Below are 13,104 nucleotides of genomic sequence, written 5' to 3' on the forward strand. Positions count from 1 at the left end.
TCTTTGCTGAATGGATTTATGTCAATGCTGTATTGCATAAGTTTCATTATTGAATTTCATAGTGTTTTTTTAAATCCCAATTTTTAGGTTGAATTAATGAATTCTTAATGTACTAAATGCTATTGTCAAAATATAAAACTGTGGTAATGATTTGCATTTCTGGAACAGCTAATTGTGATTTTGGTTCACTGTCAAACTTTCATAAGAACAAAAGATTTGGGAAAGGGTGGGGAGTCAGTGGGATATTTATCTAAATAAACCAAACAACTAATGATTTTTTTTGAGATGCCTTCTCCACTAGTTATCATTAAATGCACTCCCATAATGTGGTTATCAATGCTTGATCCTGTCTAAACCAGGCAAGGATAGAAAAAATATCCTCACAAGAAACCAAGGATCAATTAATTCAGATTTGCTTGTCTCAGTATAACTCAATATTTAGTGTTATTTGGTTTCCTAAAATAACTGATATGAATAATTGATTCTTCTATCATTAAATCCCTAAAAGTAAATTAAATTTATATTCAGCCACAAAAATCAGCATTAAAATGAGACTCATTAATATAGTTTATTTATAACCTAATTGATGCAAGGCACATAATTTTAAGCATTGCTAGAAAGTAATGTTTCAGAACAAATTGTTCTGTATTTTGAATAACTTGATAACACTGAATTAAATTTCAAAACACATATACAAATTTCAATTATGCAAAACGATGGGCATTTAAAGACAATCAAAAGTTTACAAGTTTTATTAAACAATATTAAATGGATTGTAATCCAATAGCTTTTTCTTTTTGCTAAAATGTCTGGTCAAATTTGGAAGTTCATAAACAAATATTTGGCCACATTATCACCTTTAGTTTTGTTTTTCTTCACAAGAAAGGTTTCAAACTTCCAAATAGGAAAACTGTTGGCTATTTCTTGATCTTACCGCCAAGCAAGGCCATTATTTTAACAGCACTCGTATCAGTCTGATCAACTTCCTCAGCTCAGTTGATGAATTTTACAATCACCTGAAGATACAAATGATTCTATGCCAAAATTGTGCTAATTTATCAATCACAAATAAAGCAGCCCAATAGAAGGGCAAGCCATCATGCATGTGACATAGGCTGAGAAAGAGAGGGAAAATAGAAAGGTGAAAGAAGGGACCAGGGTGGATGAAAATTGTGAGATAAAGATGAGTAGGGAATACGAGTGATGAGAAGTTTACTATCTTTGAGCAGTCAATAGCTAACATTGAGCCAAATAAACTTCAAAAAATGTCAAATACCTGATCAACATCATCTATATATGGACTGAAATGATAATGTAAGAAGGAGCATCCAAAACAGATGGAGTATAATAAAAATACTTAGCCAAATAAATCACTTTGACAAAATCTCTGTGGAATCAACCAACTTTCTTACCAAATTCTCAGTGCTTTATTCAGATCAAACTATTATATGGTTGAAACACTTCGAGAAATCTCATTCTCGAAGGCACAGATTTATGTTGGAATGCGGCTCCTAAGATATTCCAGGACTGCAGTTGTTCCTCTAGCTAAAATAGCTGGCCTTAGATTACGAAATGGGTTTCCTTCAAGCAAGAGTGTTCTGTAAAACAAAAATGGCACATTTGTTGATTACTAAATATAGTCATCTCAGGCTGTAATTTTTTTATTATTCCACATAATATGGACCCCTGGGAAGGTTGAACTGAGAACAATGAAACACAAGTGAAAAATTAACTGAAGGGATGCAAAAAAAGCAAGGAACATCATCTAATTTTTGCACAACTGCTGAGGGAGACCTTCATCCTTATTTTACCTTCCAGATCTCTACTGATAAGTCAAAGGAAAGAAGAACTGTCATAAGATCCACTAACCAGTTTACATATTTGACTTTAAATAGTTTGTGATTAAAGTTGCTGAGTTCATCAATATCCATATTAATAATTCATAATCTCAGTGACTGTACATTTTCAAACTACTGTATTCACTCTAATTTTATTTTGCTCAAATTCTTGAAGCTGTAAAATAATGCTTTCATAATTTGAACTATTCCTCTATAGAATTAATCTTTTCTTTGGCTTGGCTTCGCGGACGAAGATTTATGGAGGGGGTAAATGTCCACGTCAGCTGCAGGCTCGATTGTGGTTGACAAGTCCGATGCGGGACAGGCAGACACGGTCACAGCGGAAAATTGGTTGGTTGGGGTTGGGTGTTGGTTTTTTCCTACTTTGTCTTTTGTCAGTGAGGTGGGCTCTGCGGTTTTCTTCAAAGGAGGTTGCTGCCCGCCGAACTGTGAGGCGCCAAGATGCACGGTTTGAGGCGATATCAGCCCACTGGCGGTGGTCAATGTGGCAGGCATCAAGAGATTTCTTTAGGCAGTCCTTGTACCTCTTCTTTGGTGCACCTCTGTCACGGTGGCCAGTGGAGAGCTCGCCATATAACACGATCTTGGGAAGGCGATGGTCCTCCATTCTGGAGACGTGACCCACCCAGCGCAGCTGGATCTTCAGCAGCGTGGACTCGATGCTGTCGGCCTCTGCCATCTCGAGTACTTCGACATTAGGGATGAAAGCGCTCCAATGAATGCTGAGGATGGAGCGGAGACAACGCTGGTGGAAGCGTTCTAGGAGCCGTAGGTGATGCCGGTAGAGGACCCATGATTCGGTGCCGAACAGGAGTGTGGGTATGACAACGGCTCTGTATACGCTTATCTTTGTGAGGTTTTTCAGTTGGTTGTTTTTCCAGACTCTTTTGTGTAGTCTTCCAAAGGCGCTATTTGCCTTGGCGAGTCTGTTGTCTATCTCGTTGTCGATCCTTGCATCTGATGAAATGGTGCAGCCGAGATAGGTAAACTGGTTGACCGTTTTGAGTTTTGTGTGCCTGATGGAGATGTGGGGGGGCTGGTAGTCATGGTGGGGAGCTGGCTGATGGAGGACCTCCGTTTTCTTCAGGCTGACTTCCAGGCCAAACATTTTGGCAGTTTCTGCAAAACAGGATGTCAAGCGCTGAAGAGCTGGCTCTGAATGGGCAACTAAAGCGGCATCGTCTGCAAAGAGTAGTTCACGGACAAGTTTCTCTTGTGTCTTGGTGTGAGCTTGCAGGCACCTCAGAATGAATAACCATATAACAATAATAACCATATAACAATTACAGCACAGAAAAAGGCTATCTCGGCCCTTCTAGGCCACACCAAACCAAGTACTCTCCTCTAGTCCTACCTACCTGCACTTTGTCTTTAACCTTCCATTCCCCTCCCATCCATATACCTATCCAATTTTTCCTTGAATGATAAAATGGACTCTGCCGCCACGACTTCTCCCGGAAGCTCATTCCATGCAGCCACCACTCTCTGAGTAAAGAAGTTCACCCTCATGTTACTTCTAAACTTTTGCCCCTTAACTCATTTAATAATTAGATCAATTTGTTTATTTATCTAGCCTCCTAAAAATCTGCTCAAATTGAGTATTTTACATAAATAACACCATTACAAGTAATGTCTGTAATTTAATTTAATCTCTAAATTGCAAAAGCAAATGTTATTTTACAGAGTAATTCTGTGTACTTAATCGTGCAATTTCTTTAGGTAGCTAATTGATCAACACCTGTGCTCAAAGTCTCGGTCCATCATCTTGGACTGATGCTGCTGTATGCAATATTTACAGGAGGCACTGCAATAATTCAGACACAAAACATTACCATGTGATATTTACAGCTGAAGACAAAACCAGTTAAAACATCATCTCCTTCAACACTCATATCTTCTTGACTTGGGAAATACACTCCATTTCAACATAATCACATTAAAACACAAACTTTTTAAACAGCTGCAACTAAGTGACACAACAAAAATATTGATGGATGTTCCAAAAACACATTAACTAGACCAGTATAACCAATTTTTAAAAAAATTATTGCAAAGAAAATTAATAACTGCAAGTATCTACCTTAGGTTTATGCATCTCCCTAGCTCTGGTGGGACATGCATTAGGTCATTGTTCTGAAGATCTAATGTAGATAATTTGTCAAGTTGCATCAGCTGGTCAGAATCAATTGTTCCAATCTGATTGTTACTAATAAGAATGGTTTCTAGTGATGGAATATGGTACAGAACATCAGGAAATTCTTTAAACCTGGAGGATACAAAATGAAGTGTGGTGATCAAGAAATCTAAAAAAGAATCCATTAAATTGTTAATAAATGAACACTGTTTTACCAAAATGAATGAGTCTCTATAATTAATCAACATTTTTTTTGTTAGGCCATTCTATGGATTACTGCTCATGTATAAAATTAGCTTGTGCATCAGTTTTAATATAAAGTTTAACTATGAAGAACATAGGACTCCAAGAATTCCATTAGTGATAACAAAACATATAGTTCTAATACAGCAAACCATTTTTTCAATTTACCTACTCCAAAATTGCTTAATGGATGGGGAAGGAAGAAAAAAAATGGACCAGATGAGGAGAAGTGACACAAATTTCATCATGGAGAGGCTTAGAATAGCCTACCTCACAAGATTCAACGTCTGGTTTGCATGCAATTGGCACAAGATTGTCAAGAATGCTGACAGAGTTTGCCTTCAAGTGTCAATCTATCCCACTTTCTACACCCCAGGACTGACTGCTCCCCATCAAGTCATCCACATACGATGCCATAGAATTCCCTTCAATGTTCTTCCTTCTTCCTTCCTTCATCAATAAAACAATGTTTGGATTATATTTTAGTCACCTGTTCTTTTGATCCATGTGAAGTACCTTCACTATGTTTAAGAATATAGATGTTTCTGCATTTAGACAAAATAGATCATCTATATGTTGAACACAAGAATTCTGTTCTGAAATACGGATATTATTTGAAGTACGGATATTATTTTAATACTTACTTCTACAGCAGAACAGATCAAAACTACTTTTGGATTTAGCAAATTCTAACCAAGCCCCAGTAAAAAAAAATGGAGAACAATATCTGTATTCCATCATCTGAGACACTAAATTAGATGACAACATTTATATTGTAAAGGAGTAAAATATGCAAAATACTGACCTGTTAAATGAGAGAATTACAGTTTGTAATTGTTGAAGACTTTTCATTTCCATAGGCAACAAATTTAAAAGGTTATTTCTTTGGATTGGATGGGGGGGGGGGAGAGAAATAAACACAAGATAATGACAGAAAGCTTTTGTATGGACAAAATAAATAACAATTTCATTTTCAAACTTTACTAATCAAGTATCATACCCGTCACTTTCTTTTTTTTAAAAAAAAACTACATATCCATCAGATTCTTATAGGAATAAGTTAAAGCAACAATAACAGTTTACTTCAAAACTTAATGTAAAATATATGCTATACTGAACAATTTTATACAAAAAAAATTGATGTACTTTGTACCATTAAAGTGTTACCAAAAATATCATGAAAGTGGAAATATTACTATTCTGCTAATGTCTAGGCTTATGGTCACCTAGGTCATCACATCTACTATGCAATAAAGATTATATTTTTTGTTAGACATATGTCACAGAGTCCCAAGGACCCCAAAAACCAGCAGCAATAGATATGCACCACAACACGGGGTTACTTAAACAAAGGTAGTTTTTAAATTATATTTGAACAAGAAACAAAATTAAACTCTAACTTATTACTATCAACTTACTTAATCTACCTAACCTACTTAATCCCCCTTCTAATACTAAGTGCAGGTGTGTGTAATGTATATTTAAGATTAGAAAAGTTCTTTGGATCACAGTCCAATCTCACTGGTTGCAGGCAATTCTTGTACTGTACACAGAAGTTAGCATTAACAAAGTTCACCAGTCTTTGGTGCTTAACAGTCAAATGGTTAGCACTCAGGAGGGATCTTGCTGGTTTTCAGAGAGATATTCCTTTTCCAGGAAATCCACAACTGATTCCTTCTCAATCAGTATTGCAGACGAAATTTTCCCCCTTCAGGGTTCTCCAGATGATCCTTTCTTTCAGGTCATCTTTCAGACCGCCAATCTCCTCCTTTGACCAGGCAGCCTTCCAAAGTTTCCTAGCTTGTCCTTCTGGAACGGATTTCTGTCTCCTCTCTCTCTGTTTCAAACTCTCCCTCGCTGAGAGTAAAACTCTTCTCCTCTGCCTGCAAAGATCACATGCTCTCCCAGGCAAACTGTATTCTGCAACTTTGTTGATTACTTGCAAAAATAATTCTGCAAAAGTCCTGCAAATATTCTGTGTTTTAAAATGTGTGTGGGCAAGCTGCTCTAACAATTCCTCCCAAACCACCTCTAAATACAATGCCACACATACAGCATGGTAACAGGTTCTTTTGGCCCACAAGCCTGTAGCACCCAATTACCTACAACCCCAGTAAGTTTTAAACAGTGGAAAAAAACTGGAGCAATCAGAGGAAATCCATGCAGACACTGGGAGAATGTACAAAGTCCTTACAGACAGCACCGGATTCAAACCCCGATCACTGGTTCTGTAGCAGCGTTGTGTTAACAGCTACGCTAACTGAGTCATCAGAATTATCAGAAAACTAATCAATTTACCATTTGTTCTTGATGTTTGCAACTGAGTCTTCCATGAGCACACTACACAAATGAACAGAAGCAACCCCAAAAGGTAGACAACATATAGATGGATTCCATTTCCACAGCACCTATTTATGCGTACATAACCAGCTGATGGCAAAGCCACTCATATAGAAATATGCTCCCATTAGAACCATATGGAGGAAAGCCCTAAGAGTGCATTAAACATACAAAGCAATAGACCCTTGTGTAAAGCCTGCCATGTACCATATGTTCAATTGACTTTTTTCTAGCTTCAAACATTTCTAGGCTCTTATCTCTTTGTCTTTATGATTAGTCATGCAACTAAAGTATTTTCTTTTGCGGTTTAATCACTTGATTCATGTGCTTTCGTTTTCTAGGTTTTTTTCCTTGCAATAACTCTATCATTACTAACTTCCAGCATGCCTTTTATTAATTTTGCTACAAGACAAAGCTGGGATCTGCACTAGGGTAGAGGGATGACTTTCACTCATTATAGGAATATGCCGTCTATCTAATAAATAAAATATCATAAAATTGTAGCATGACTAGACCTGACAATCTGGCTTTGGTGATCCTTGGTATTACATGCTTGTATGTAGTTACTCGCTGCTAGCTGGTATGGAGGACTGGTGCTATAGGCTGACTAGGGGGAAATTAGCCCCCTTGCTTGTATATAAGTGTTCCTATCCACTGCTCTCAGTTCAAATTGGACGAGCCTCGTAGATGGCTAACACTGCCATGTTTTTGCTAATAAAACTCTATGTTATTCGCTTAGCTCCTGTCTCGTGAGTTATTGACTGCAGTTCAATTTTATTAGCAAAGTTTGTTTGAGATTACATCAAAAGTAGTACCCGATCCGAAAAGAGAGTCAGAAGATGAAGACAAGGGAGCAGTCAGTGAAGCACAGGCTTGCCAACTGGAGGCTCAACAACCACCTCTACTCCCTCCTTGGGGGGCTACAGCACTGGCGCATATTCAAGCCCCACAGCCAGTGCAGCCTCCTGCACCACCGGAACAGATCCCTGCACCCAGACCTCAACCTCTGGTAAGAATGGAGCAAATTATGAAACCTGACAGGCTTGAGCTAGACCCATGAGCCCCAGAGGCTGCAACTTACTTTGAGCATTGGCTGCGGTGCCTGGAAGCATTTTTAAATGTGGGTGGGATAGTGGACAACAAGGAGTGGACAGGAACACATCTATGCAAGCAAGAGGGCAACTTCCCCCTACTCAGCCTATAGCGCCGGTCCTCCATACCAGCTGGCAGCAAGCAACTACGTTCTACATACAAGCATGCAATACCAAGGATCACCACACTGACAAGACCATGGAAAAATATAGATTTCTAAAACTACTATATTTACAGACAATTACTAAAAATAAAATCTTTAGGTACAGAATAAACATATATAGTTTGAAATCATGTCACCTCTTTGAAATTGTTGTGAACCAAAGTGTTTTTTTAAAGCAATAAAGCCTAAAATCATGCAATGATCTCTCAAATGAGTGATAAAAATTTGACATTAGTCTCTCTCTCTCACGTATCTTTTGATATGTTCCATTTTCACCCCCTTAAAATCGTGTTATATTACTGACTGGTTATCAACAAAACTAAAATGGAGATGTAGATGTAGCTTGATTTCATGCCGTAACTAAGATGTGTGAAAATTCAGTATTCTGTAAGTTACATTTGGGATACACCAACAATTAATTTTATGACTGACGCAGAATCACACTGGATGATGTCACTGAGCCTGCCTCTTCCTTTATTCTCCATGTTGTTTAGTACAGGAAATTCAGCATCATTATTGTGCAAAAAAAAATTTAAGCTCATTTTCAATGAAAGAGATAGACCTTCAGAAGGCACAAATGTAGACAAGATCCAGCATACCTGGGGGTCTTGTAGACGTGAAACTAAAGGCTCCAGAGAAAACAAGGTGAAATAAGTCAAAAACATCTCAGAACAAAGGTACAGTGAAAGAAAAAGCACCCGAAGAAAGAATAAACACAAAAGTAATGGGGAAAGAAGGAAAATAAATTTACCCAGAAAAAATTGTCAACCTCAGGGACACAAGAAAACCAGGAATAGAGGCCTTGTGGAAAATAAAGTGGCAGAGCCTGTTCAAGGCATTCCCTGGAAAAAAGAACGGATGACCTACCTGGAGAGTCAGAAGACATGAGGATGTACCCATTGGCAGGCCCAGGAAAGAGTGCAGGCAGCACTGTGGGAGAGGTGATGCCTGCACTCCAAGGAGAGCCCCGCGAGCAACGGCAAGAAAACGTTGGAAGTGGCGGTGCGGGAAGAGGATGACAATGTGGGTGGCCTTGGCCTCGCGTCAACAGGTCAAAGGGGAATGCAGGCAGCACCATGGAAATGGCATTGCCTGCGACCCAGGGAAACTCCCATGAGAGGAGTTGAGGTGGAGGAAGATGCGGGTGGGAATCAGTGGCAGTGGGAGAAGTGTCGGGGAGATGAAGGAAGACACAGGTGGCCTCAGCCCTGCGCTAAAAGGCCAGGGAAGGAGTATAGGCAGTGTTGTGCAACCCAGAGGGAGCTCCATGACCTGAGTTGGGGGGGGGGGAATGTGGTACCATGGAGGACAGTGGAGAGGAGAGAGGAAGGGGTCTTGGAACCCTTCAGGAAGGACTTCAAAGAGGTGATAGAGACAGTGGTGGAAGCCTCAGAGAATAAATTCAAGAAAGTATTAAAAGATTTGGCAGCAGAAATGGGAGCAATTAGGAGGGCCATGGGGAACTGTCTGGGAGGGTGACAGCAGTGGAGGAGAGGGTGGAAAGGGTGGATGACTATATAGAAAGGTTAGAAAATGACAGATATCTGGGTAAAGGAGTCGGAAAAAATATGGGATAGCTTAGATATATTAGAACATTTTAATCGGGAGAAACAATATAAAAATTGTAGGGGTAAAAGAGGGGATTGAAGGGAAAAACCCCATTTTGATTTTCAGGCAGTGGATCCCAGAAATACTGGGAAAAAAATAAGGTGGGGGAGGCTCTCCAGATAGAAAGAGCCCACTGGTCTTTCTTCCCAAAGCCAGGTCCAGGACAGAGGCCCCATTTGGTCCTGATAAAACTTCAGAAATATCAAGACAAGGTGACAGCTGGAGGGAGAGGAGTGCCTGGCAGATTTCGAAGGGGTGGGGGTGGGGGGGGGGGAAGGTCCTCTTTTATCTTGATATAAGTCCGGCACATAAATAGGAGCAAAGAGTTTGATTCAGGAAAAAAAAACATTTTTATCAAGAAATTGGCTTCACTCTGCTTCATCCAGTGACCCTGCATGGGTTTTTTTGAGGGGGTGGGGAGAATTCTTTATAGATGCCAAAGAGGCATTGAGATTTACAAACACCCTAGCTGCCATCCAGAAATATTCCCAAGGGAGAAAATAGGATGGAGGGCTAAGGACATGAGGAGATCTGGCTGTAAATATAATAGAAACAATAGTTGCACTTGGTTTATCACAAGGATTAAAGTTTTAAAGAAGAAAAGTAAGTTGAGATCTCTGGGGCGGCAGAGGAGGAGGCCATGTGTTAGATGGGTGTTTTAGGCACACTTAAAAATGGTGGGGGAGTTACCACCTATGTTTTGGACAGGGGTAGATCAGTGGAGGTGGGGTAAGAGAGGGGATTATTTGGGGATATTGTATGTAACTTTTGAATTGTTGGTTTTGGTCTTTTAAGTTTAAGTTTGTCTCAAGCACAGGAATTGGCAGAAGACAAATGGGACACAAGGTAAGTATTGGAAGATAAGAAGGGGGAAAAGATAATGGAAGGGCCCTGGGTAATGATAAGACAATTAAATTTGTACATTTTAACATAAATGGGATCAATAGAGAAATAAATTAAAAACGAGTCTTGGCACAGCTTAAAAAAATGCAGGCAAACAGTGTTTTTGCAGGAAATCCACCTTACAAAGCTAGAGCATACAAAGCTAAAGAGGGGCCAGGCGACAGTGTCCTCCTTCAATTCCAGAGCCAGGAGAGTGATCTGGGTGGTCCGGGATGTGGTTGTGAACCCGGCGGGGAGATTTGTGATGATGCATTGTCAAATATACACAGAATCTTGGACACTTATGAATATATATGCCCCAAATTTCGATGACAAAAAATTCAAGGTATATTCTTGAAAGTAACTGAAGGGTGTGATAATATCTTGATTGGAGGGGATTTCAAATTTTGTCTAGATCTGGTCATGAACAAGTCAGTAAAGAAAGTAATAAGCACCAGGGAAGCTGAGGCTACCCTGGCCTTTATGAAATAACTGAATCTCAGAAAGTCCAAAGGCATTTGAACCCAGCATGATCGACTCAGCTCTACAGAATACAATTTCCCTTAAACTGCCAACCTTCTGGACTATACAACCCTGGTCTTATTCGAGAAAGCAGAGGCCTGGTGCAAGGTCAGGCAAACTGTCTCAGACACCACCAAGTATTACTACGTTGTGGGCGCCTTCAACTAGGAGACACCGGACTGCATTATCAACTTTCTGCATCAGCCCCTGGCAACAGACAGGTATGAGGCACTCAAAGCCCTGTTAATCCACACATTTGGTCTCTCCCACTGTGAACGGGCCATGCAGTTACTGCATATGGACGGCCTGAGTGACTGTGCACCATCAGCCCTGATGAACAACATGCTAGCACTAGCAGACGGCTATAAGCCTTGCCTGTTTTTGTAGGGTGGCTGCCCATGTGGCGCACCAAACAAAATGGTGGAACCACCATCAAAATTAGTGCAGCATCATGGCTGAAAACCCAGCCTTCCCACACCCCAGCAGTGAAGCCCATAACACCCACACAAGGGATGACACAACTTCTGAATCTTGGTGTTTTTAAAGTCACCAAAGGTGGGGGTCCTGAGGCCCTCCGCTGCCAACCACCCTGCTCGTTCCAGGGAAATGCCAGGACCAGCTGTCAGTGATGGCTACGGTGGCTGGTCGCCGTGATAACCTCCTCTATGTTTGGGACAAACACTCCAGGCACAGATTCCTGGTGGACACAGGGGCAGAAATCAGTGTCCTACCCCACCCCCCCCCGAGCCACAATACCCAAACTAGAAGAACGGGACCAGAACTTACAGCAGCCAACAGCAGCACAATCCACACCTATGGCACAAGAACCATCCCCTTGCACTTCAGTTCCAGTGATTTTACATGGACCTTTTTAGCTGGCCGCAGTATCACAGCCATTGCTGAGTGCGGGCTTCCACCTCGTGCACTGTCTGCTCTTGGATCTGAAGGGATGATGATTGGTCGATGTGAAGACGTTCCAGACTTTCTCACTCGGTGAGGCCAGGTTATTGGCCCTGCATCTGGACTCTGTCACTTATTCCGACAATGTGTTCACGAGTGTTATAAGCCTTCCCATCTATCATCATGCTGCAGTTTTCCTCAACATACCCAAGCATGACGTGATGCACCACATCCCCACACAGGGACCTCCCCTTCATGCCTGGGCCCATGGGCTGCCGCCCAACAAGCTCCACCTCATGAAAAAGGAATTCAAGAAAATGGAGGAGATGGGGATTGTGTAGTGTTCTGACAGCCCATGGGCCTCCCCTCTTCATATGGTCCCCAATTCTGTGGGAGGGTGAAGATCGTGCAGTGACTATAGGAGGCTGAATGACACTACCACATCCGATCACTATCCGTTTCCATACATCCAGGACTTTACAGCCAACCTGCACGTGGCATGGATCTTTTTGAAGATTGACCTGGTCTGAGAGTACCATCAGATCCAAGTCCACCCGGATGATGTAACCAAGATGGCCCTCATTACCCCTTTGGCTTGTTTGAGTTCCTCAGGATGCTGTTCAGGCTCAAAAATGCAGTGTAGATGTTCCAGCACCTGATGGACACAGTAGGCGAGATTTGGACTCCTCTATCTGGATGACATACTAGCTGCTCCTGCCAGGAACATCTAGCACATCTACGCCTGCTCTGCCACTGCCAAGTGCCAGTTTGGCCTACTCCCCATCAACATCTTGGACACCAGATCAACTGCCATGGAGTTGTTCCTCTGCTGGCAAAAGTTGAAGCCATCTGCCAATTTGCCAAGCCCAGCACCTTTAACTGGTATAACTCCACTATCAACCTCAAAGCAACTTATCACCAAATCCCCATTAAGAAAAGGGAACGGCCATAAACAGCCTTTGAGGCTGATGGTGGGGGGGTGGGGGGTAAAGAAATTCTTAGCAACAGCTAAAGAACTCAACCTTACATTTAACGAGGGCCTCCGAACTAAAAGCTGTCCCGTTTGTGCAGAATGCAATACTTCAAAGCTCCAGATCCAGAGTATTCCCAATGCAAATACGCTTGGTTCGGTCTTTCCTAGCAGCTGTCCTTTTGATTTTAACCCTTCTCCTGCCGGGGGAGACTGTGGTGAATGTCTGCCAAGCTGCCCGTCTCCCCTCTGGCAAGCCTTGTGGTACTAACATTGGCTGTGCATTATCTCTACTGTTAAGGACACTCCCCTTGGGTATAACTGTGTATGCGCCTATTGTCTTTCATTATTGTACCATGAGTTTCTGCTAATAAAAGCCATGATTATTGTT

At 41.2% G+C, this 13,104-nt stretch overlaps 1 protein-coding gene across 2 annotated transcripts in view; it reads right to left on the reverse strand.

The window, feature by feature from the left end:
- Positions 1 to 1,404: 1,404 nt before the first annotated feature.
- Positions 1,405 to 13,104, reverse strand: part of lrrc40 (leucine rich repeat containing 40) — an 85,699-nt gene continuing 73,999 nt past the window's right edge. The window contains exons 13-16 of one of the 2 annotated variants that reach the window (XM_069938437.1): positions 5,042 to 5,119; positions 3,940 to 4,125; positions 3,218 to 3,344; positions 1,405 to 1,598 (exon numbers count right to left, since the gene is read on the reverse strand). In XM_069938437.1, the coding sequence (XP_069794538.1) occupies positions 1,584 to 1,598; positions 3,218 to 3,344; positions 3,940 to 4,125; positions 5,042 to 5,119 (406 nt within the window). In that variant the 3' untranslated portion in view covers positions 1,405 to 1,583. The remainder of the gene's footprint in view (positions 1,599 to 3,217; positions 3,345 to 3,939; positions 4,126 to 5,041; positions 5,120 to 13,104) is intronic. The other variant, XM_069938438.1, reaches the window with a different exon arrangement.

This window comes from Narcine bancroftii, chromosome 5 (genome assembly GCF_036971445.1).
Source record: "Narcine bancroftii isolate sNarBan1 chromosome 5, sNarBan1.hap1, whole genome shotgun sequence".
In the NCBI taxonomy this organism is placed as follows: Eukaryota; Metazoa; Chordata; class Chondrichthyes; order Torpediniformes; family Narcinidae; genus Narcine; species Narcine bancroftii.